The 21,204-nt window shown below is 55.8% G+C and overlaps 10 protein-coding genes across 10 annotated transcripts; 5 read left to right on the forward strand and 5 right to left on the reverse strand.

Moving 5' to 3' along the window:
• Positions 1-70: 70 nt before the first annotated feature.
• On the forward strand, positions 71-1,956 carry IWZ02DRAFT_456730 (CoA-transferase family III domain-containing protein). The gene is made up of 3 exons (XM_066767885.1): positions 71-285; positions 351-1,032; positions 1,109-1,956. Exons 1-3 carry the CDS (start codon positions 225-227, stop codon positions 1,593-1,595), a joined length of 1,230 nt encoding a protein of 409 aa, XP_066620602.1. The 5' UTR covers positions 71-224; the 3' UTR covers positions 1,596-1,956.
• Positions 1,957-2,351: 395 nt separating this feature from the next.
• IWZ02DRAFT_505495 (uncharacterized protein) lies at positions 2,352-4,094 on the reverse strand. Its single transcript, XM_066770381.1, has one exon. The coding sequence runs from the start codon at positions 3,985-3,987 to the stop codon at positions 2,674-2,676; it is 1,314 nt and encodes a 437-aa protein (XP_066620603.1). The 5' UTR covers positions 3,988-4,094; the 3' UTR covers positions 2,352-2,673.
• Position 4,095: 1 nt separating this feature from the next.
• Positions 4,096-5,963, reverse strand: IWZ02DRAFT_33760 (uncharacterized protein). The gene is made up of 2 exons (XM_066764213.1): positions 5,293-5,963; positions 4,096-5,243 (listed from the first exon to the last, which is right to left on the reverse strand). The coding sequence occupies exons 1-2, from the start codon at positions 5,660-5,662 to the stop codon at positions 4,267-4,269; spliced, it is 1,347 nt and encodes a 448-aa protein (XP_066620604.1). The 5' UTR covers positions 5,663-5,963; the 3' UTR covers positions 4,096-4,266.
• A 1,085-nt stretch (positions 5,964-7,048) lies between these two features.
• IWZ02DRAFT_33774 (Arabinanase/levansucrase/invertase) lies at positions 7,049-8,492 on the forward strand. Its single transcript, XM_066764214.1, has 2 exons — positions 7,049-7,281; positions 7,359-8,492. The coding sequence occupies exons 1-2, from the start codon at positions 7,262-7,264 to the stop codon at positions 8,323-8,325; spliced, it is 987 nt and encodes a 328-aa protein (XP_066620605.1). The 5' UTR covers positions 7,049-7,261; the 3' UTR covers positions 8,326-8,492.
• Positions 8,493-10,680: 2,188 nt separating this feature from the next.
• Positions 10,681-12,503, forward strand: IWZ02DRAFT_434827 (major facilitator superfamily domain-containing protein; the record flags this gene model as incomplete). The annotated part of the gene is made up of 5 exons (XM_066766398.1): positions 10,681-11,060; positions 11,113-11,114; positions 11,149-11,772; positions 11,824-12,158; positions 12,213-12,503. 5 exons carry the CDS (start codon positions 10,681-10,683, stop codon positions 12,501-12,503), a joined length of 1,632 nt encoding a protein of 543 aa, XP_066620606.1.
• Positions 12,504-12,728: 225 nt separating this feature from the next.
• On the reverse strand, positions 12,729-13,967 carry IWZ02DRAFT_492241 (amidohydrolase AmhX; the record flags this gene model as incomplete). The annotated part of the gene is made up of 1 exon (XM_066769830.1): positions 12,729-13,967. The coding sequence occupies one exon, from the start codon at positions 13,965-13,967 to the stop codon at positions 12,729-12,731; it is 1,239 nt and encodes a 412-aa protein (XP_066620607.1).
• An 883-nt stretch (positions 13,968-14,850) lies between these two features.
• On the forward strand, positions 14,851-16,255 carry IWZ02DRAFT_505504 (uncharacterized protein; the record flags this gene model as incomplete). Its single annotated transcript, XM_066770382.1, has 2 exons — positions 14,851-15,349; positions 15,406-16,255. 2 exons carry the CDS (start codon positions 14,851-14,853, stop codon positions 16,215-16,217), a joined length of 1,311 nt encoding a protein of 436 aa, XP_066620608.1. The 3' UTR covers positions 16,218-16,255.
• Positions 16,256-16,282: 27 nt separating this feature from the next.
• On the reverse strand, positions 16,283-17,316 carry IWZ02DRAFT_456739 (uncharacterized protein). Its single transcript, XM_066767886.1, has 2 exons — positions 17,114-17,316; positions 16,283-17,058 (listed from the first exon to the last, which is right to left on the reverse strand). The coding sequence occupies exons 1-2, from the start codon at positions 17,273-17,275 to the stop codon at positions 16,531-16,533; spliced, it is 690 nt and encodes a 229-aa protein (XP_066620609.1). The 5' UTR covers positions 17,276-17,316; the 3' UTR covers positions 16,283-16,530.
• Positions 17,317-17,508: 192 nt separating this feature from the next.
• Positions 17,509-18,244, reverse strand: IWZ02DRAFT_505508 (uncharacterized protein; the record flags this gene model as incomplete). Its single annotated transcript, XM_066770383.1, has 2 exons — positions 17,509-18,033; positions 18,083-18,244. 2 exons carry the CDS (start codon positions 18,242-18,244, stop codon positions 17,509-17,511), a joined length of 687 nt encoding a protein of 228 aa, XP_066620610.1.
• A 1,174-nt stretch (positions 18,245-19,418) lies between these two features.
• Positions 19,419-20,736, forward strand: IWZ02DRAFT_505509 (uncharacterized protein; the record flags this gene model as incomplete). The annotated part of the gene is made up of 2 exons (XM_066770384.1): positions 19,419-19,881; positions 19,934-20,736. The coding sequence occupies 2 exons, from the start codon at positions 19,419-19,421 to the stop codon at positions 20,734-20,736; spliced, it is 1,266 nt and encodes a 421-aa protein (XP_066620611.1).
• Between the last annotated feature and the right edge of the window lie 468 nt (positions 20,737-21,204).

The following is a 21,204-nucleotide window of genomic DNA, read 5'->3' on the forward strand; positions in this document are numbered from 1 at the left end:
CTGACGACTTGCCCAGCGAGCGGCTGTTTGTCGGACGGCCTTCTGCTACTGAGCTACCTCGGCTGCGGCAGCCTCTTCCCCACTCAACCCCAGACCCCAGACATCTCTCTGTAAAACTACACTTCCCGCCCATTGAACATCATGACGCTCTGCGAACTCCGCTTCGCAGCTGAATCGCAGCCCACTTCTCACAACCAGACTCAAAGACACCAATCAGTCTCGCCATGAGCTCCTCCCCTCCGCTCACCGGCATCAAGGTCCTTGAATTCGCCGGCCTAGCTCCAGGTAGGTCAAAACAGATACATTCCACTGGCGCAAGAGTGAGCACCGACTGACACCACATCCTCCAGGCCCCTTCGCCGGGCTGCTCTTCGCCGACTACGGCGCCGAAGTCATCCGCATCGACCGCGCCGTGTCTCCCTCGCCGACGCAGACGAGCCCACCACCGCCGCCAACATCAGACCAACTAACGCGGCGCAAAGCGTCCATCAGCGTGGACCTAAAATCGGCCGGCGGCATCGCGCTCATCAAGGCGCTGATCCCATACGTTGACGTCGTCATCGACCCGTACCGGCCCGGCGTGCTCGAAGCCGCGGGACTGTGTCCGACGGCCGTCCTGCGCAGGCTGAATCCGCGACTTATCGTGGCGCGCATGACGGGATTCCGCCGCGACGGCAAGTACCGCGACATGGCGGGCCACGACATCAACTACCTGGCGGTGGCGGGGGTGCTGGGCATGCTGGGGCGCAAGGGCGAGCGGCCGTACGCGCCGGGCAATGTTCTGGGCGACTTTGCGGGCGGCGGCGCCGTGTGCTTTGTGGGGATTTTGCTGGCGCTGTTGGAGCGGGCGCGCAGCGGGCACGGGCAGGTTGTCGAGGCGAACATGGTGGATGGGAGTGCGTTTATCGCGACGTTTCCGCGGCTGGCGATGAACGGACCCATGTGGGATAGGGAGCGTGGGGATAACGTGCTTGATGGCGGGTGTCCGTATTATGACACATACGAGACGAAGGATGGCGGGTTCATGGCTGTGTAAGATGTCCCCGCCTTCTCTGAAGAGCAACAGAGCACCTAGAGTCCTGGCTGACGATACTACCGTGGAACCCAGCGGCGCACTCGAGGACAAATTTTTCGCCGCCCTCTTACGTGGCCTGTCCATCGCGCCCTCCTCCCTCGCCGGTCCCCGCACCGACCGCACCACCTGGCCTCACCTCCACACGCTCTTTACGTCCACATTCAAGCAAAAGTCGCGCGCCGAGTGGGAAGCCATCTTCGACGGCACCGACGCCTGCGCGACGCCAGTCCTCAGTCAGGCCGAGCTGGCCGCCGCCGGGTACGAGCAGCGGCCACTCGTGACGCTGCAGGACTCGCCCGGCTTCGCGGTTGCGGATGGCGAGGCGGGACGGCCCGCGGCGACGGGGCAGGGATTGGGTGTGCCGGGGAGTGGGTGGGTGGAGCGCGGGTTGGCGCCCGGAGAGGGCGGCGAGGAGGTGTTGGCTAGGTGGGTGGGGTGGAAGAGGGGGTTGCAGTTTGATGTTAAGGGGGGTGGGTTGGTTGCGTTGGAGAGGGAAAGGAAGAGGGGGAGTAAGTTGTAGAGTACCAGATGGTTTGATCGTCAAACAAGAGAGGTTGACGGAGTGCTAGGTCCTTGCATTGACAGATACCTACGTACACATCGTCTCCGTCTGTCTACATGTGTCCATCTCCCTTGAAGTGATATCATGTCCACTCTTCAATTTCAAATGCAAAAACGAGGAGGACATGAAGTACATACACCCCAACAGCACTAACCATAACTCAAACCCCCTCGTCCCAATAGCGAAACAACTCCTTGATACCACTGCTAAGCATGCGCCAACAAGAAATGCCAGCCTCACGTTGATCAATACAGTTATAATTCCTCAACCCTATCCTGCAAAACAACCCTACCCAACCCTACCCAACCCTACCCAACCCTCCCTGACTTGACTCGACTCGACTGCCCGACCCCTTCCTTATCTACATAAATAGCGGCGGGACAACCGTCGCATGCCCAGCCTCACGACTGTCCTGTCCCGTCCCACCTTCCCCTTCTATCCTGTACTCGAGCTGTAGTCGAGCTGTACTTGAGCTGTAGTCGAGCTGTACTGCTTTCAGCTAGTCACATTTCCATGCACCAAAAGACAGCACGGCACAGCACCGACCCTCCCACCCACCCACCCGCTAATAAAAAGTAGCCAAGTGCAGCGCGACGGATCGTGACATGTGACATCTGGTGCCAGCGCCGCTGACGCGTGGAGACGCAGTGCACTCGCATGTGCGGAGGTATGGACATGGACATGAACATCCATACAGTGTTGGCGAGAGCCTGGCTTTACAAGTACGCGGGTGCTTTTGCTTGATTCGCGATCCGTTTCATCAAAGCTACGTTATGTATGTAGGCAGTTTATGATTCGTCATTCACGATTCGTGAAGTGGGCGCTACGTCGACTGAGGTCGCTGTCGTGGGTACATGCTTCGGCGAGGCAGGCACCGCTGAGGCACCGCCTTTCGGATACATCGTTTCGACCGATGCCGACTTGAGTATCTTCACAAAGGTAGGTAGGTGTAGCGGGCGGCGGGAGGTTGAGGCGTCAGGAGGTATACACATTATGTCGCCACATTTCACACACATAGGCGACCCGGAGTGTATCATCAAGGGGGTATCATTCCACCACCACCACACTGCTTGACCAGCGGCGCGCCCCCTCTCAATGCCGACGAAGCCTCCAGCAGCCATTTCAGCCGCTGCTCAGCGGCCGTCATCGTCGTGCCAGCGCCAGCGCCAGCGCCAGCAACAGCGGGCAAGAGACGAGGTCCTGATTTCGGACTGCCGCCGCTCCAGGACGGCAACCAGCCGGGTGACGAGGCGGATCGACTACGAGACATTTGGCCAGGTGTAAAAGATGGATAGTGGGGAGTTGCTGCTGCAGCATGGCCAGCGGGAACAGCAGCGGCCGTGGATGTAAAGGGACAGGAGGAGCCATTGACGGCAATCGGCTCCTCCGTGAAGGCAAGCGACACGCGAGGCGACGACGACGGAGGAGACAGGCGGATGGCGCCGCTACCGTCGTCGGACACGATCCATTGGGCATGAGCAAAGTCGGTCGACGACGACGACGACGAAGACGAAGCGGCCAGCGAGTTGGACGCGTCGACAGCACTTCCACCAAACAGCGCGGCCAGGCCCCTGCGTCGGCGCTCCGCAGAGCCGCTGCCGTCGCCACTCACGAAGCTCTTGAGGCTGCCGTACGCCGCCGACGCGCTCTTCTTTGCTGCGCTTGCCGTGCCAGCGCCGCCTTTGGCGCTCTGCGCGCCCGTCGCCGTCGAGTTGAGCGACGCCCGCGACGCCGTGCGGCTGCCCGTCAGGCGCTCGCTGCTGCTGCTCGCCTCGGGCACCGCGGCCAGCGCCGTGTCGCGGACGACGCTCCACCAGCGGGTGCGCTGGCTGGGCCTCGCGGTCTGGGTCTGAGAGGAAGAGGAGGGCGGCGGCAGCGGGATGGGGTTCGCTGGGTCGAGCACCTCGTGCGGCGGCCGGTGCGCGGCGTACTCGTCTGCGAGACAGAGCCTGCTGCGCGCGCAAATGGCGGCGATGGCGTCGATGGCGCCGCTGACTTCTGGCTCGACGGCGTGAAGGATGCCGGCGAAGGAAAAGTCGGCCGTGGGAGGAAGGTGTGGAGGAGGCCCAGACGGATAATGAGGACTCGCGTGCATGGCACTGCTAGACTCGGGCTGGCGCTGACGTGCCGAGGAGGGCGAGCGGGACGATGGCGATGGTGGTGGAGAGTAGGTGCGCACGACGACGGGCCGCGACGAGACGGTCGACTCGGTGGCCGTGGATTTGCGTCGGCCGCGCAGAGAGACGCGGCTGTAGAGCTGGCGCAAGGCGGGTACATGTAGCCGTCCCCGTCCACGTCCACTCGAGCCATGGTCGACGGTCGACGGCTCTGGCTCAGCGATCGACGGCATGTCGTCTGTGGTTGGGCAAGCGAAGCTAAGTCTGCGGTGCTGAGTTGTTCAATGATGGATGGAGGCGCGCGGGGGGTCAGACTGGCTCTGGACGAAGAAGACGGAGTAGATGCGCCGTGACCTGCACGCCCCGCCGCCGCATCACGCTGTGTCGCTCTCTCGTTGGCTCACCATGCATACGCTCACGGGCCTACTTACAGACTCCTCCAATTCTTGATGAACGCCAGGTATCTTGCCTTTTGACCCCCCCCTTTCCGGAACGCCGCCGCCATTGATCAATCAAATGTCCGTCCCCATTGCCAGAATCTCTGCAACCAGTCGCGGCCTGCCCAACTCGTAAACCTTGTTGCCCAGCACTTCGCCAATCTTGCCCACCAGCCTCTCTCGCGTCTCGCTGCCACTGCCCACCCCATTGGTCATGGGCGACACTCCACTCTCGACCGTCTGCAGTCCACGCAGGAGGACTGCGACCACCATTTCGGCCTCGGCCCTGGTCGACTCATCCGCCAGCCTCTCCTTCAACACTTCTTCGTAGAGCTTCAGGTTCGGCATGATGAGGCTCTTAACCGCATCGGCGCCCATGATTCCCTGAAGTCCTAGGATGGCTCCGTAGTGCGTGCCGCACGGCTTCTTCGGGTCCAAAAAGTTCTTGAGGAGCGTCTGGGCCAGCCGTCTCTTGAGCGTAGGTGCCGAGTGTCCGTATCGCTTGGTGATTTCGATGATGATGGATCCCGCCAAGTCTCTGAGGTCGTAGTGCGCCAGCGGGTTCCCCTCGGAGCCAGTCCCAATCCTCTTGCCCATCAGACACGTCAGGACCGGTGCCACCAGACCAGTAACGTAGGCATCCATATAAAGGCTGGGGTTGGTCAGTAGCGCCGACGTCATGTGCATCATCTGTGTCAAGATGAATATGTCCTTCATGTTGTGCGTGACCTTTTCGGCGATGTACTGCACAAAGTAAGGGACAAGCTGGTGGAGGCCAGGGTCCGTCCTAAGGCTGCCCAGAGCTTGTTGCCTCCATTCTTCATTGTCTGCGTCACCCAATGCGCTCACAATGCGATCAAAGTATAGCTGTAGTTCCTTGGAGATGACGTGTTTGACCAAGGGCTTGACAGCGACATTGTCGTAGCCGTTGACGGCGGCGAGGTGCGGGTTGGCTCCGGGGCCCTTGGGCAGTAGATCTTGGTGTCTCGAGTCGGAAGAGGTGGGATTTTGCGGTATCGCAGGCTGCACTCCTTCAAGCGCAAGCCAGTGGGCTGGATCCGTGTTAGCAGCGCAGCTAGCAAGTGAGTGGAGGAGGCTCACCAGTGAAGGAAATCTCGCGTGGCACCTTTGGCAACGGCGCGTTGATGAGCTTTTCAAAGTCCACTTCCTCATCTTCGACGTAGTATAGCGGCTGTCCAGGGCCCATTGACGCCTCTCCGAACCGCAGTGGTCGTGTTGACTCGTAGCCATACAGCGGCTCGACGTCGAGCACTCTCAATGCTTGCGAAATGTCTTGGGTGGTCAAGGTTGTTCGTTTTGAATGGCGCATGAACTTGAGCGACTCTTCTATGACCTGGCCGATTCGGAACTCGACGTCGCGTGCCAGCTCTTCGGACACTTCATCGTTGAGTGAAGCTATGCCGACCGACTCGGCCACGTCTTTGATGTTGTCAGGGCTCCAAAGCGTCATGTTGGCGGCAATCAGGCCTAGGGAAGATGGTCAAGGGAGCCAATGTCGTGTAGATGCAGGCGGTGCGATGGCGCTCGAGGAGCAGCGCGGCTGGTCAGGGCCCGAGAAGGTTGAAGCCGTTAGGGACTAGAAAAGCATGTTCAAGGCCCGGGCAGGCAGATGGCAGGCAGCGCAGACACAGCGTACGGAGCAACAGCCTGCGAAGAGGGGAGGCGTGTCGAGGGGTGAGGTTGCGAGGTAGAAAGCTGTTGGTTCTCTCCTTGCGTAGATGCACGAGCTTTGAGAGCGCGATGGCTTGTGGTGTTGCGCCCAGACGCGCCGTACGCCAAGCTCGGCAGCCACATGGCCGCACGCCACACTGGCATGAACCACAACATCATCATCCTCCCGTCTCTCTCCCTCTTCAACTCTACATCCCAACGCTCAACGCACGTCAACCACGGATGTGTGCTGTGATTGGCCTCCAAAATGCGTCAAACTACCCTTCGTTCCCACCTACGCCAACATCTATGCAGTGGACGCTTTGCAACACTGTCGACTCCCAGGCACAATTGTTTACGTGTGCCTTGAAGATCTGGATCCATCACAATCCCTTCGCCCTTTCTACAACCAATCTGTGCCAGGCTTTAGCTCTCGAGATAATCAACTAACGAAGACTAGTCGCCATCCTTCCAACTGTATCTTAAATCTGCGAAAGACATGCCGCTTGCGCAACCGGTTCAATGCAAGGCGGGCAAATCTGAACGGCCGTAGACTCAATGACCAACGCGATGGATCTCGATCTCAAATTCTTGCGCGCTGAAAAGGCGTGGCTTTTTCACCGCCCTCGAGCTCTGCCCTATTTGACCCCGACCATTGCATTGCGCAGTGCGCCTGGGGCAATTAGGGTCCAGTATATGAGGAGCGGCACATGTTCCGAAATGTTGGCATGTAACGAGACGCCGTAATTGCAGTGCGGAAACTTGCCGGACCTCAACCGGACTTCAAGGTTTACTGGCCTCCCTCAGGTTTTATGCGGGCATATTCCTTTTGACGCATGTCTTTGGGCAAGTTGGACGCAAAGAAATCCAGCAGTTTTGTATCCTCAAGTCCGAAGCTTTACAGGGCACCAGCCACAATCTCCTGTCTTCATGATTAGAGACTAGGGAGGCACCTTTTGACCTCACGTGCATCGAATGCCTGCAACCAAGGATGAAGCGAGCCAGATTTCTCTCGTGAGGAGGGCGGATATCTACCGGGGCGGCGCAAGGCGGAGCATGACAATGGTCGAGCTACGACGCGTTACCGCTACTGCAATCCCGATGGAAGGCTGGATATATGCCCCCCCTTGGGCGCGTTGCATTGGTGAGCTTCAAGACTGTTACTGTAGTGATTGGGCCTTGAAAGATGCGAGATGTCCGCATACTCGCGTTCGGCTAACTAGAGGCTCCGTTGTTGAATACCGCCAGCCAACCATAAAACGGTTCAGCCAACAATATGACCTCGCGCCGGCTTTGCACGTGTATACTTTCCCCTCAAAAATGCCATCTCTGTCCTCACGTTATCCTTTTGGACCACCCTGCAGTCTTTCTGCGTGGAATCCGAAAATAACAACCATGGATGTGCCTCGCAGACTCAAGGTACTCAGCTCCCTGGTGGCCGTTTTTATCGTATTGTGTCTTAGCCTTGAACTGCTTTACAACGACAGAATTCCCAGGGTGTACATTTCGCGGTTGAGCTCATCAACCCTCATCAATGTCAGGACGCGCCTTTTTCCGGCAAAGAGATCCGGCCTCAAAACCACCAAGGCGATTGCACAAGACTTTCCTGATCCATCAATCATCAAGCACGCCGGCAGCTGGTACGCGTTTGCGACGACCAACGGTAAAGGAATCAACGTCCAAGTCGCAGTCTCGCCGGACTTTGCATCGTGGACGGTCGTCCAAGGCTATGACGCGCTTCCCCGAACGGGCAACTGGTCAGACCCAGGTCCGGTCTTGTGGGCTCCAGACATCAACACCAACGATTATGGGCAATTCATTCTCTACTACGCAGCGAGAAAGAGAGGTCGGACCAGTTATTGCGTGGGCGCCGCCTATGCGTACACGCCTACCGGCCCCTTCACACCGCTTGAGGAACCGATAGCGTGCAACACAGAGGGCGGCGGCTCCATCGACCCATCAGGATTCCTAGACACAGACGGCGAGCGATACCTGCTGTACAAAATCGATGGAAACCACCTGGGGCTTGGGGGCAGCTGCAACAACTGGCCAGCGACGCGACAGACGCCCATCATGCTGCAGCGCATGTGGCCCGACGGCATCACACCGCAAGGGCCGCCAACCATGATCCTCGACCGCAGCGACCGCGACGGACCGCTCATCGAGGCGCCCAGCATGACGCGCACGGCCGACGGCAAGTACGTCGTCTTCTTCAGCTCCAACTGCTTCACGAGCGACCTCTACGACATCTCCTACGCTTTTGCCGACAAGATCGACGGGCCCTACACGAAGTACGGGCCGCTGGCCAAGACGGGCATCGGGGGACTGCAGTCCCCTGGTGGCGCCGACGTCGCTGCTGACGGCCAGCACCTCGTTTTCCATGCCGCTGGCGCCAATGGCACGGGCCGGAATATGTATACGGCGCGTATCACCATTGATTCCAAGACCCATACTATTACTTGAGCGAGCTCCATGGACCAACAACGGCCACATTTGATTGTAAATACCCCCATAGATTTTCATTCTCTCTCTCTCTCTCAACAACATACTGGGCGTACGGGCTTGCAGGCTTCTTTCTTTCCACACGACTAATACCAGCGGCGGATACACGGCCGGCCGAGTGCTGGCTGGGTGCCGGTTGAGCCATATACTCTGGCTCGACTCGCGTTCATGCGACTGACGTGGATCCTTTTGTCAAATTCCAGTGCGATTTTCGGGAGAGTAATACTCTTCGCGGGCCACAACTTGCCCGCCTTCCACATACGGACGGCTCCTTTCATTGTGACGACTCCCTTATTCAGCCGCCACGTGCGTGGGAACGATACCCACGACGGAGAGCCATTATCTTTGATCTTTTCTGGGCCTCTCTTTCATTGAGAGCATCATACCACTTTCTGTGCCAGTGTCGAGGATGGCGTTGTGTTTGGTGCTCCATTTCATTCTCTCTATTCTTTCTGGTGGTGTGGGGTGGCGGTTGGAACATTTCAACGCTCTTGTACATGTATTATTTTGGTAGCAGTTGATGAATGATGTCGAATCAGACAATTAAATTTCCAGGGCACTGATTGCGCGAGTATTTCATTGAGGAGTTTCTCGGTCGCGGTGAAGACTACTTACGCGCGAAATGTCTTTGCTGAGAGAAGTGTTGTTGGAGCTGTTTTATGCGGCAAGAGGACCCAGTGACTGCTGGCGCGTGGAGAGTGGACTGCGGTTGCGCGCGAGCACATAAAACTGGCAGGGTGAACTTGCTCAAGAGTTGAACAGGGGCTACTTCAACGGCAAGGTGATGCTACCCAAGATAACCCGCAAAGACTAGCTACGCCTCGATGTATTCTTTTGAAAATTCCTGCAGCTGTCCCGCATATGGAGCCTCTCGTGTGCTGACATCGCGTCCGCAGACGCAAAGTCAGCGCTCTGCTCTATGTCCACGTGCTGCTACCCTTTCACGAAGAACGAATTCTCAAACATTTCGACATGTTCCGCGGTGGAAATCACGGCGCCAAGGACGTCGCGTCGCGTGGCGTGGCGTCCTGACCAAGAGTCACACAAACCAAACACCAAGGTTGCGAGGCAGGGACTTCGTTCTGACAGTGCCGTTGTTGAGCTGGTTGCTCGGCAGTTGATCCATTTGATTAGAAAGAGCGACGACAATAAAGTCAAATGTGTGGCGATTGCGTTACCTAGGTCGTCCTAGGTCGGCCATGAAGCTTTGTCGATGAAACAATCACTTGGGCGTTTGGGCAACCGTAATGGCATCGCGCAGCACGATGAAATTCAGAAGAAGAGGATTTAGCCGTGCGCTAACTGGATGAGTTGTGCCCGTGGCTCGGCGCTGTGACTTTGAAGAAAAGAGAAACACATGTATCGCATGTGAGGAGATAGATAGAGGAAGGGTGGAAATGAGCGCATAGCTGAAGTGCAGCGATGCTACGGACGTACAAGCACGACAGGTGCTGACAGCGGGTGAGTCATCCAAATTGAGGACGACGACATGGTGCCCGGGCGCAGTCAAGCCTTTGAAGCATCAGTTCAATTTCAACTGGCAGACATGAACGCAACGTTGTTGGTTTTGTTCGCTGTCGTGGTCGAGCAGCAGAGGCCGAAAGTGGTTAGCGCGTCGGCTAAACTTCAATCGGCCCCATAGCAGCCGATGGATCGTCGACCCGGACCGAAACAGTCAACCAACCACCAACCACCAACCACCAACCACCAACCACCAACCATTCTTCCTCCAGCTCACGTTCCAGATCTCCATCTTTTTTAGGTATTGCTATTCATGGCCATACTCCGCGCTACTCTATCTCTGCTCTAGCTGTCCCGCCGATACCGTGGGCCGTAGGCGTTTGAGCTATCAGATCGACCCGTCGGGACTTGCACTGAACAACTGCCACCGGCTCATCTCGCCCCGCCATCCCTGGACCCTAGTCCTCCCGCATCTGTTCATCATCCCAATAGAGCACGAGGGTCCTGATGGCTGTTGAAGCGTTCCACCTGCCCTACGGAGCTTCTCTTCGGCCACGGCCTCGTGGTTGAGCGGCTGGCAGAGGCGTCGTCCTGCCGACCAAGCTGAAACAGCCCTCGGCCACCACCGTGGATGGTATTTTCCTATCGTCAGCTTTTTCCGCTCTAGAACATCTGCCCAAAGCTCGCCGATGGGCTTCCTCGACCATGTCTCTTCCCGGGTCCATCTGCAGCCAGCCATTGCACTTGCTAGTCCAGATGATGTGTTTAAAATCCTCAGTGTCCGCCCCAGTGCTTTGACACTCAGATCGTCTATCTCTATTCTCGTTCTTCTCTCTTTGTTCATTACTCACCACCATGTCAGACAAGCAAGTTGTCCAGACTGGCTCTGAGGGCACGACCTTCTTCATGGACCCCGAAAAGGTTGCCGTGGACCCCCAGGGGAATGGCTCGAACCAAGAAAAGATTGCTGTGACCTCCGAACACACTGCTTCGAGCCCCGACAAACATGCCGTCTGCCCACCCTCGATCAAGAGCCTGCCCTCTTCTGGTGATGTTCACGTTGGACCAGATGGCACCGCGCTCGTGCCACAGCCATCGAGCAGCCCCGACGACCCGCTCAACTGGACCTGGAGGAAGAAGCACCTCGTCTTCCTTGCTCTGATTCCGGGCTGCATGTTGAGCGATTGGGCTCTGACGTGGGGAAGCAGCGTCTTTGAACTGCAGGCTGCCGACTGGTATGGACATGTTCATTGAATTTGATAGATTCTGCAGCTGACAGGGGCCTAGGGGTATGAGCGTCAAGGATGTGGCCCAGTCCATTAGCCCGGCAATCTTCATGCAAGGCCCCGGCGGTCTATTGGCCGTGCCACTCTGCCAACGCTATGGCCGGCAAGCCCAACTTCGCCAACGTACATGGACCGCGACTGATGATTGGTAGTCTTCCCGTTCTCTTCTGGTCCCAATTTCTCACCCTCATTTTCACCGTTGGCTGTACCGTTGCCGCGTCTTATGGCAGCTTCACCACGATGCGCGCTTTCCAGGGCTTGTTTGGTGCGGCCCCACAGGTCATTGGCATGTCTATGATCCACGACATGTTCTTCTTCCACGAGCGGGCTCGCAAAATCAACCTTTGGGCTGCTTCTTTCCTCATCGGTCCCTACCTCGGTCCCTTCTTCTCCACCCTCATTATCTTGAAGCTGAACTGGCGCCCCGACTTTGCCGTTCTCTGCGGTTTTTACATTCTCAGCACCATCATGGTCATCCTCTTTGGTGACGAGACTCTGTTCGACCGGACGTCGCCAGCCGAGCAAAAGCCAAAGACCTGGGCGCGTCACCTGTCTCTCCTTATAGGCATCGAAGGCGCACGCATTTCGGGCAGACCTGGCCTGTGGACTGTCTTTAAGCATCAGTGCTCTCTGCTTGCCCGCCCCCATCTTTTCTTTCCTAGTAAGTCCCGTTGATGCGAATTTTAAGTTCTCCCACTGACCAGCGCACCAGCGGCATTCTTCGTTATGCCCATCACCATGTGGACTATTGGAATTGTGTCTACCATCACTCAGTTTGTGCTCCCACCACCGTACGAGTTCGGCTACGTTGCATTGGCGATGCTGTACTTCGCGCCCATGATTGGCACCCTGGCCGGCGAGGTCTGGGGTCACTTCTTCAACGACTGGCTTGTGACGCGCTACACCAAGCGCCACGACGGCAAGCACGTTCCAGAGAACCGCCTGAACGGCGTCTACATCCCCGTCATCATTGGCGTTGCCGGGCTCGTCCTCTTTGGCGAGACGCTTCAGCATCAACTGCACTGGGTCGGATTGGCATTCGGCTGGGTACGTAGTCCCCTCTTCCAACATCAACAAAACCAACTAACAGACTCCACTCAGGCCATGAACTGCTTCTCCACGCTTGGCGCCATGACTGCCGTGTCTGCCTACGTCCTCGACTGCTTCCCGGAGCACGCGTCGCTGGGCTCGGCCTGGATCAACTTCTGGCGCGTCATCGGCGGCTTCTCCGTCGCCTACTTCCAACTGGACTGGGTGCACCTCAACGGTCCTTCTGTAACGTTTGGGTGCCAGGCTGCCATTATTGCTGGTGCCACTGCCAGCATCATTGCTACTCAGGTGTGGGGCAAGCGCTGGCGCAACATTTGGCCGGCGCCTCCGGCTGAGAACTGAGACTTGCTTCTTGTGTGTGCGAAGACTAAGATGATGTGTTTTTGGAGTACCTGTGAAGAAGCGTCGGGCGAGACGATTGGTTCAGGAGTCGGCGTTGGTGGTGTCCCAGCACAGCTGTCGAGCAGGTATTGTCTCTTTATCTCATTAATTCATAAACTAGAGTCGACATTCTTACTTTCTCAAAACCTTTTATCTTTTCATTTCGCCTATTCGCCATGATTGACGCTATTTTCTGCCCTCTTCTCGCATCGTCTTCTCCCACTCCGTCTTGACAGCCTCGTAGAAAGCATCGTCCAGTAGTACATCCAGCGCCACCAACGCATTCGCCTTGCCCGCCTGCAGCGCCTTGTCATGCGCAAACTGCGTCCCCGCCGCCTGCTGAAACTCCTTCGTATGCGGCAAATTCGCAGCATCGATGCGAAACATGGGCTGAATGCCGGGACAAATGTACGTGACATTACCCATATCGGAGCTACCATTCTGCTGATGCTTTTGCTCGGCCTCATCGAGCGGGACCATCTCGTCGGCCGCCATGCCCAGCCGCTCGAGCATGTGCTCGCGATACCGCGTCGCCAGCGCGCGATTCGTCACCACGTCCTCGTACAGCGCGTCCCAGCGTATCTCAACGCTGCACCCGGCGGCCGCCGCCGCGCCCTCGAAGATAGGCTCCACGCGCTTGCGCAACGCCTGCAGCGCCTTCGTCTTCGGCGCCCGCAGACTAAACGTGCCCTCTGCGTAATCGGGGATGACGTTCGGGGCCTCCCCCGCCTTGAGAATGACGCCCTGCACGCTCTCGCCGGGGCGCAAGTGTTGACGCAACATTGCTAGTCCCGTGTACGCGCCGACGATCGCGTCGCACGCGTTGGCGCCCTGCCACGGGGCCGCTGCCGCGTGCGCGCTGCGGCCTCGGAAGAAGGCGCGGTATTTCCAGCTTGCGCGCAGCGGGCAAATCGGCGTACTGAAATCGGGCATCGGGTGCGTCATGAGGCATGCGTCGACGTCTTTCCACGCGCCTGCTTGCGCCATGTAGTACTTGCCGCCGCCCGTCTCTTCGGCGGGCGTGCCGAGCACGACGACGGTGCCGGCTGCGTTGAGGGACTGCAGTGCCGCTGCGGTCCCGATGGCCGAGGCTAAAGTACTCGTTGCGATCAGGTTGTGCCCGCAGGCGTGCCCGATTTTGGGGAGCGCGTCGTACTCGGCGTTGAAGGCGAGGGTGCGGCCGCTGCCGTTGCCGACCTTTAGACGCGCTTCGAAGGCCGTCTCGAGGCCGTAGACGCCGCGTGAGACTGTCCAGCCGCGTGATTCAAACCAGTCGCTCACGAGGGCGAGTGCGGCGTACTCTTCGTATTTGGTTTCGGGGTTGTTGTAGATTAGGAGGTTTAGGGTGCGGAGGTCGGCGCTGGCGGCGTCGATGGCGGAGGTTGCGGTGGCGATTGTGGAGGGAGTGAGGGTTGTGGATGGCATGGTGGTGGTTTTTCAGCTTGTTGGAGGTCGAGGAGTATGCGGTGTAGTGGGAAGAGCGCTTTCAAGACTTGGTTTTGCGGAGGAGAGAGTCGTGGGAGCAGCTGGTACTGCGGATTTCGAGGTCAAGAAGTGCTCTACGCGGCAGAAGAGACGCGGAAGAGGGCGTCCGGCACCACGGTATTTATGCTCCACCGGCAAGCCGTCAGCCGCTGATCGCGTTGTGAAAAGGGTCGAGACTGTCGTGATAGCGAGGCTCGGTGCCCGTTGCCGATCGGTATTCGTTGAAGAACCCGAAGCTTGCTTCAAAGCGTCCACGTCCACGATGTTTCGTCTCCGGCGGTTCAACGCCTGGTATGAGGTATTAGGCATGGCGCTGCCACTTCAGGAAAAGTCAGCAAGCGTCGATACTTTTTGTGAGCGAAGTTCTGTGAGCGTCCTGGCGACGACAGGCGGTCGTTCTCGTGATATCCCTCACGTCCTAGTCACTTGAGAGGAAGTCAGCAACCGTTGAGGCGCACTCGATGTGAACTTACTGAAGCAACACAAGCTCATGATCTAGAGTAGCAGGGCCTGCGGCGCTCACCTGGAAGGATGAGAGGCAGCAAGTCAGACGCTTAGGGCAGGGAGGCTGATGCGCACTTGTGATCTTTAGCACCTGTTCAAGCCAGAAGTGTTAATTCTGGCTGTGGGTTTATCAAGCGAGCACATTCCTCAAGACTGAATGGCAGTAATGGGCGCAAAACCACCCTCTTCTGTCGAGGTGTTTTCCCACTTCTTGAAGCACTACTCCTCCTACAACACCTCAACCCTCAACACGTCACAACCTCTCTTTCATCTTCTGCACTTCCTCAAATCATCCTGATTCGCCTCTACTGGACTCATCATGCGTCCACTCGGCATCATGCTCGTCCTTGCGGCGTTGCTGGCTTTCTCAAGCGGCTTCGCCGTCAACCTCACTCGCGGGCTTGAGCTCGGCTCGGACTTCCCTGACGACCCCACTGCATGCTTCCTTTGTACAGTGTCTGACGTTGAAGACACCGCCTGTGGTCCGGGCAGGTACGACGAGGAGGAATGTGATGTTCCAGCGGCACTTGACGACATTTTTGAAGCGAATCTAGCTTCACTTCCCCTTAGTGACATCCTCGATGCCGATTCCCTCGTCCCAACTCCAACAGTTGTTGAAAAAGCAAGAAATACTGGAACATGGAACGTTGATGGAGCCATATACACCCTCTACTTTGACAACTACCCCAGCTGCTCCTACGCCTCCACCATGAACACCTGGAAATGGTTCGGTTTTCCCGATTCCGAGAGTTCAAGCACCTGTTCCCTCGAAGTTGAGAAATTGGAGCGCGATCAGGTTAACACGAAAGAGTATCAATGTATGTCAAGGCTCATGCTTCATTCCAAAATTGGGCGATTGCTAACGTTCTGCCAGCGGACCACATTCTTGAAGCCCAGACAATCGTTTACTTCTTCCGATGGCTCTATGGAGACTACACTGTCGTTGGATGGCCTAAGGGATACGAAAGGCCTTCGTTGGACTGGATTGTTGGTCTTCTCATGGGAAACATCCAGGGCGATCTTGATCTGCCTCCCTTCATCTACGACGGTCGCGTCTTGTGGCAGCACATTGGCCTGGAGCTCGGTGGATACCGCCTCCCTACTCGTATGGCACTTGTATACAAGAAGATCAATCGTGTCAAGGGTGTTATGTTCGGAAATTTGCGCACTCGCACCATTCCCGAGGGTACTGCAGGAAATGTTCAACTCGCCGAGGTCAAGCTGTGGCAGCGAACCTTTGCCGGCGTCTTTCAGTACATGAACGACGAAGATATCTGGCGAGTCTTCACCGAAACCACAAAGTCGATTGAGGATGTCCTCGAAGATTTCGATGCCAAGTACGGCTGGGAGGATGAGGGCATGTTGATCAGGCCGGAGCGTGAGGAAGGCCAGCCTGCCGCTGGACTTCGCGACTTGTGGTGCTACTTCATTGATAGCACGCTCACCAAAATTGACTGGCAGGCTATCGAGTGGGCTATCGCTGCGAAGTCCGATTTGTCCAAGTTCGTCGTGGGCGAAGAGCAGCAAGCGGAAAAGGACTCTTGGATTCAACAGTTCGATAACGGAATCTTCTCCACGGACGAGCTGCACCTCCCTGGAACCCCACAGTCAATCGGTCCCGACCTTGTCGTCCCCAACTCTAAGTACGGAGCCTGGGACAACGGCCCTGCTGGTCCTTGGTGGTAGAGTACTTGGCTTCACAACGCTGGAACGTTGACTGCGACTGGCATTTCACAAAAACACTGAATGGAGGAAATGGGAACTAGGAAAAGACGTTGGGAGTCACCTGGGGCAAAACGCCTTGGATAGGTAGAGACAAGAGGGCATCAAAAGACCAGGGAAGAAAAGTCAAAAACCACACAAAAAAAGGTAGAAGGGTTGCTCAAATAGTTACAAAGGAGGCTGAAAGATTCAACTGAGACACAATGCTCTTGGACATTGCGTTACCCATTTCCCTCTGGCACACGCGCTGCAATTGACATGCAATCAAGAAGTCCCCTCACACCAGCATCATGCCCAGCCTATTGGCCGCGTCCAAGATTTCCCGCCAGTCCGTCATCCCTGATTGTTGTCCCTCGCTGAAGAGGTTTTCGTAAGCCTCCTTGAATTCCCAATCGTGGTAGACTTCGCCCACAATCTCGCCAATCCTCTCACTGCTCCAAGTGCGTTTGGAGACGGGTTCAGCCACGGCGTAGGCATCAGATGGATCGGGGTCGAATAGGACGCCCTTCAACCCTGATTGCTTCCAGTCCAGACCAGAGACAACGAAGATGACGGAAGAGTAGTCCCAGAATCTTGGACAAGCGTATGAGGGGACGACAGCCTTTGCAAAGTCGGCATATCTGGCCTGGACGAGAGCTCGGTGGCATGCGACGAAATGGGAGGTGCCATCACCGGGGCGCATGAAGTGTATGTCCAGGCGCTTGTAAAATTGTTCATTGTCGGGAAGAATGAACTTGAACAGCTGTTTCGCAAGAGCCTCGCGATCGGAGATTTGCTCGGACGACAACTTAGAAGTGACATAGACCTGGCTCAATCAGTGTGTGTACTTAGGCCAAGGAATCTAGGGCGGAAGGACCGACCTGAAAAGAGTAAAGAGGTGGGGGATTCGGATGACTTTGCATCCAGACGCTCATTGCAGGGCAACCATTGTGGTCTTCGAAGTGGTCAAACACGTATTCAATCCATGCAAAACCGGGCTTCAACTCGCTTCTAAGAGGTGTAGAGGCGAGCACAGGAGGCATTGCAGGCGAGGCGTTTGAACGAGATTGAGTGGTCAAAAGAGTCGGTGGATTGTGAGTGGAGAGTTGAAAAGCGAAGCACGGTAGATGAAATAGCAAGGCAGGCGACAAGTCACGCGACAAGGTAGGTCACGAGGCAGGTTACAATTCGAAGAAGAAGCAGTGACGGTGGTCCAGCAGCTATTTTCTATGGCACCCGCGCTCTAACTTGCACTCCCGGGTGGTCAGAAGTGCCTTCACACCAGCATCACGCCCAGCCTGTTGGTCGCATCGAATACTTCCTGCCATTCCGTAATTCCCGAGTCCCTGGCGTCATCGAACAAGTCCGTGTACTCGTCCCTCAACTCCCAAGCGTTAAATATGGAGCGAGCAAATTGTTCAACCTTCTCGCCTTCAAAGTCGAATTCCAAGATAGGTTCAGCCAAGGAACTGGAATCAGACGGGTCAGGATCAAAGTAGAGGCCTTTCAAGCCTACATTCTTCCACTCTGGGTCGGAGACGATGAAAACGAAGGAAGAGTAGTTATAGAGTCCGGGGTCAGCGTATGAAGGAACGACCACCTTGGCTAGGTCGGCTTGTTCGGCTTGCAAAAGAGATCGGTGGGATTCTATGATTTCGGCATTGCCTTCGCCCGGTTGCAAGAAGCGAAGATCTAGGCGCTTCTCGAACGGAGTGTTGCCCAGAATGTCGTCCCAAAGCGCTCTTCCCAAAGCTTCACGGTCGGAAGTCTGCATGGGCGACGCACCAGCGGTGACGTAGATCTGAATCAATCAGCTTGCCTGCGCCGTGACCCAAGACTATAGAACCGACCTGGAAAGAGTAGAGAGGAACAAGACTGGGGCGGCCGCGGTCGAACCAGATGCTCAGCGTAGCTCGGCCGTTGTGGTCTTCAAAGTGGTTGCAGATGGGGTACACTTGGCCACCTGGGGGTGGATTATCGAGCTCTGGAGGGCGAGGAATGCGAGCGAACATTGTGTCGATGTGTTGAGGGAGAGGCAGGTGCGTTATGAGGTTGGTTGTGTGTTTTTGCAAGACGCTCGTTTGAGGGTGGAGGTGACAATTGTTGCGCCTGTCAAAATTAACACTCGGTCAAGCCCCGGGTGTGACCGTCCGCCCAGCAACATTGCACGGAACCTTCTTGAACTTCGACCACTTGCAAAGTTGCCTGGCCTGGAGCTTTCTTTAATATCCTTGATGACCTCATTGAACACGCTGTCGTATCATTCTAGCATGTAGTCTTGCTCGTCAACTGAACTCAATCTTCGTTTGAATTCGTGTGAGCAACACAACACACAGCAAAGCAGTGAGCAAAAGCGTTAATTGGACGTCTATGCAAAGGTGAATGTCGAACTTCTCTTAAAAATTCTTTTCGAGCTTGACACGATGATCCTTCATCGTTTGTCTGCGTGACCGTACCAGGCAAAACCCATCTGTTTGGACTTTCGGGTTGGCCTACCATTTGTTTAAGTCCGAAGTTGTTCCCGCCTTATAAAGGGCCCTGCAACGCTCTTTAACGCTACGAGTAGAATGTAGGAAACTTTCGGGGTTGCAAAACCTTATAGATCACTTTCGGAGCCTTGGCTGCTGAATGATGCGGTGCCAACGGTTAAGATTTTCTGGGCTGCAATGAAGCTTTTCACTGAACAACTTGAGACTGGGGCGGTCGTCTCAAAATGTCTCGTTATTGAAACTTCTCAGCTCTGGATAGATCATATGTGACTTGGATAACAGTGCTGGGGACACACACAACACTTCAGAATAATAGTCTCTATCTAGAATGGAAATAAAGGTGAGAGCTTAGTGAAGGGACTTTCACATGGTCGTTCCTCCAATTGACACCCAAATGTGTTAATTTTCATGCCAGTTGGAGAGAGATTTTACCAGGTAGGCGCAACTGGGAGGCTCCCACCGCTGAACAGAGGCCCGGTGCCAACAAGATGTAAAAGTCCTCCCGCTCATCGCTGACTCTCCACAACCTCCTCCTCTTCATCACTCTCTCGTCACAATCCCCTCTCCGCAACCTTCCCTTCACTGGATCATCTCGACAACCTGCTCTTCGAAGCTTCTACCAAGCTCTCAACTTCTCCTCGACGACCTTCATCTCCACACGTCATTCTAGAACACCACCAATCTGAGGATACACACCATGATCTGGCTCCTCTTCGTCCTGTCTTGGCTTTTTGCGAGCGCTTCGACTCTTCACCTTCGTCAAATCTTCCCTCTCGTCCGCCAGGCCAGTGATCTGGTCGACCCGTACCCCTGCACTTATTGCGACTACAATGATCCTTTGAACGTTGGTCCCGATACGTGCACTGACGTTCGAGGTGACGAGATCTTCTGCGATATCATCGACGACCCCTCTGACATGTGGGCCAGCGAATTTGCGCTGAACGCGACAACTCCATTCCAGCAAGGTTCCAATGAGCCCTTGAAGTGGGACATTATCGGTACAGCATACTACTTCAAGTTAATCTCATACCCGTCGTGCGCAAAGGCATCCACCAGCTCAGCTTCCAAATGGTGGGGGTTCCCCTCTTCTACAGATGGTTCCTGCCCACTTGAAGTCAAGAAGCTAGCCGACACTGAAGTTGATGTGTCCCGATTTCAGAGTGAGTGCAGACGTGCAGTCAGAGCCTTTCGCTGGAGCTAACAATGTTTTAGATGATCACGTTTACGAGAGGCAGCTATTGGTCGACTTCTTTAAATGGCTCGCGGGCGATTTTGACTTGGTTCGTTGGCCACAGGGATATGAGCGTCCCTCGCTTGATTGGATTGTTGGACGCGTCTTAGGTTTGTCAACCAGCCTCGGGCTTGAACCATTCAAATGGCAGGATCGCACCCTATGGGAGCATCTGATCCGTGAGATGGGCTGCGTTTACCACAAAGAGCGGCTCGCTCTGGTTGACAGCAAAATCAACAACTACAACGGCACTTTCTTCAGCTCTTCGCGTCCATCTGCATTCCCGTCCAAGCGAAACGACATTGGAAACGTCAAAAGCCATCAGCGCAACGTCACGGGCGTCTTCCAATACATGCGCCAAGATGAGATCTGGTCCTTGATGTCAAAGACCTCCCAAGCCCTTGAAGACACCTTCCGCTTCTTCGACGTAGAGTATGGTTGGGATGACGACGAAAGGGACATCCTCGGCAGGCCTGAACGCAGGGACGGAGAGGGCTTCGCAGGCTTGCGGGACATCTATTGCCACTGGATCGACGAACGCCTGCGCAACATCGAGTATAACGCCGGCGTGTGGCTGCAAACTGCGAAGGCGACCTTCGAAAAATCCGTCGTCACAAACCCTGCCAACCCCAATGAGAAGCAAGACTGGGTCAACCAGTACGACAACGGCATCCTTTCGGAAGATAGCTTCAAGTTCCCCCGCATCCATCAAGAGATTACCGACGGGGTCTACCAAAACTCAGAGTTCTCGATGTGGGACAATGGCCCAGCTGGTCCCTTCTGATCGACTCTTCGTCTTTCTCTCCTGGAAGCTCTTCTGAATTTCCATTGTTTACATATCACGATCAACAAAAACCAAGAAAATATGGGTAGTGCTTTCAGGCGTTAGGGAAACGGTTACCACGGGGGTAAACACAAAGGCAGATTGAGACTTGAGACTTGGGAAGGCCGATAAAATTGGGGACGGTAGACACAGGGTATTTGGAAATTGAATTCGTGGGACTTTGGCACTTTTTGCAGCAATCTTGGTGGCAGACGTCCCATAGCCTCAGGATCAGAGGTCAATGGCCCTTTCATTGACGATTTCATGCACTCCGTGAGACAAGTACAAGGCCCCATCGTGAAAGAAAAAAATGCTTTGAATGCTCCATGGGTGCTGCATATATCTTCCATCAGCACATCCGAATGCTCATTGAACGCTAACACGATCGTTTCGTATCCGAAGGCTCCTTCAACGACAACGGGGTCGTTT

The sequence above is a fragment of the Phyllosticta citriasiana genome (genome assembly GCF_038021145.1).
Source record: "Phyllosticta citriasiana strain CBS 120426 chromosome Unknown IWZ02scaffold_10, whole genome shotgun sequence".
NCBI lineage: Eukaryota > Fungi > Ascomycota > Dothideomycetes > Botryosphaeriales > Phyllostictaceae > Phyllosticta > Phyllosticta citriasiana.

Coding starts and splice junctions, on each gene's coding strand:
- IWZ02DRAFT_456730 (XM_066767885.1), top strand. CDS start 225: ATGAGCTCCTCCCCTCCGCTCACCGGCATCAAGGTCCTTGAATTCGCC. Junction 286..350: donor ATTCGCCGGCCTAGCTCCAG/GTAGGTCAAAAC, acceptor CACATCCTCCAG/GCCCCTTCGCCGGGCTGCTC. Junction 1,033..1,108: donor GATGGCGGGTTCATGGCTGT/GTAAGATGTCCC, acceptor CGTGGAACCCAG/CGGCGCACTCGAGGACAAAT.
- IWZ02DRAFT_505495 (XM_066770381.1), bottom strand. CDS start 3,987: ATGCCGTCGATCGCTGAGCCAGAGCCGTCGACCGTCGACCATGGCTCG.
- IWZ02DRAFT_33760 (XM_066764213.1), bottom strand. CDS start 5,662: ATGACGCTTTGGAGCCCTGACAACATCAAAGACGTGGCCGAGTCGGTC. Junction 5,244..5,292: donor ACGCGAGATTTCCTTCACTG/GTGAGCCTCCTC, acceptor ACACGGATCCAG/CCCACTGGCTTGCGCTTGAA.
- IWZ02DRAFT_33774 (XM_066764214.1), top strand. CDS start 7,262: ATGTGCCTCGCAGACTCAAG. Junction 7,282..7,358: donor ATGTGCCTCGCAGACTCAAG/GTACTCAGCTCC, acceptor CAGAATTCCCAG/GGTGTACATTTCGCGGTTGA.
- IWZ02DRAFT_456739 (XM_066767886.1), bottom strand. CDS start 17,275: ATGCCTCCTGTGCTCGCCTCTACACCTCTTAGAAGCGAGTTGAAGCCC. Junction 17,059..17,113: donor CACCTCTTTACTCTTTTCAG/GTCGGTCCTTCC, acceptor TGATTGAGCCAG/GTCTATGTCACTTCTAAGTT.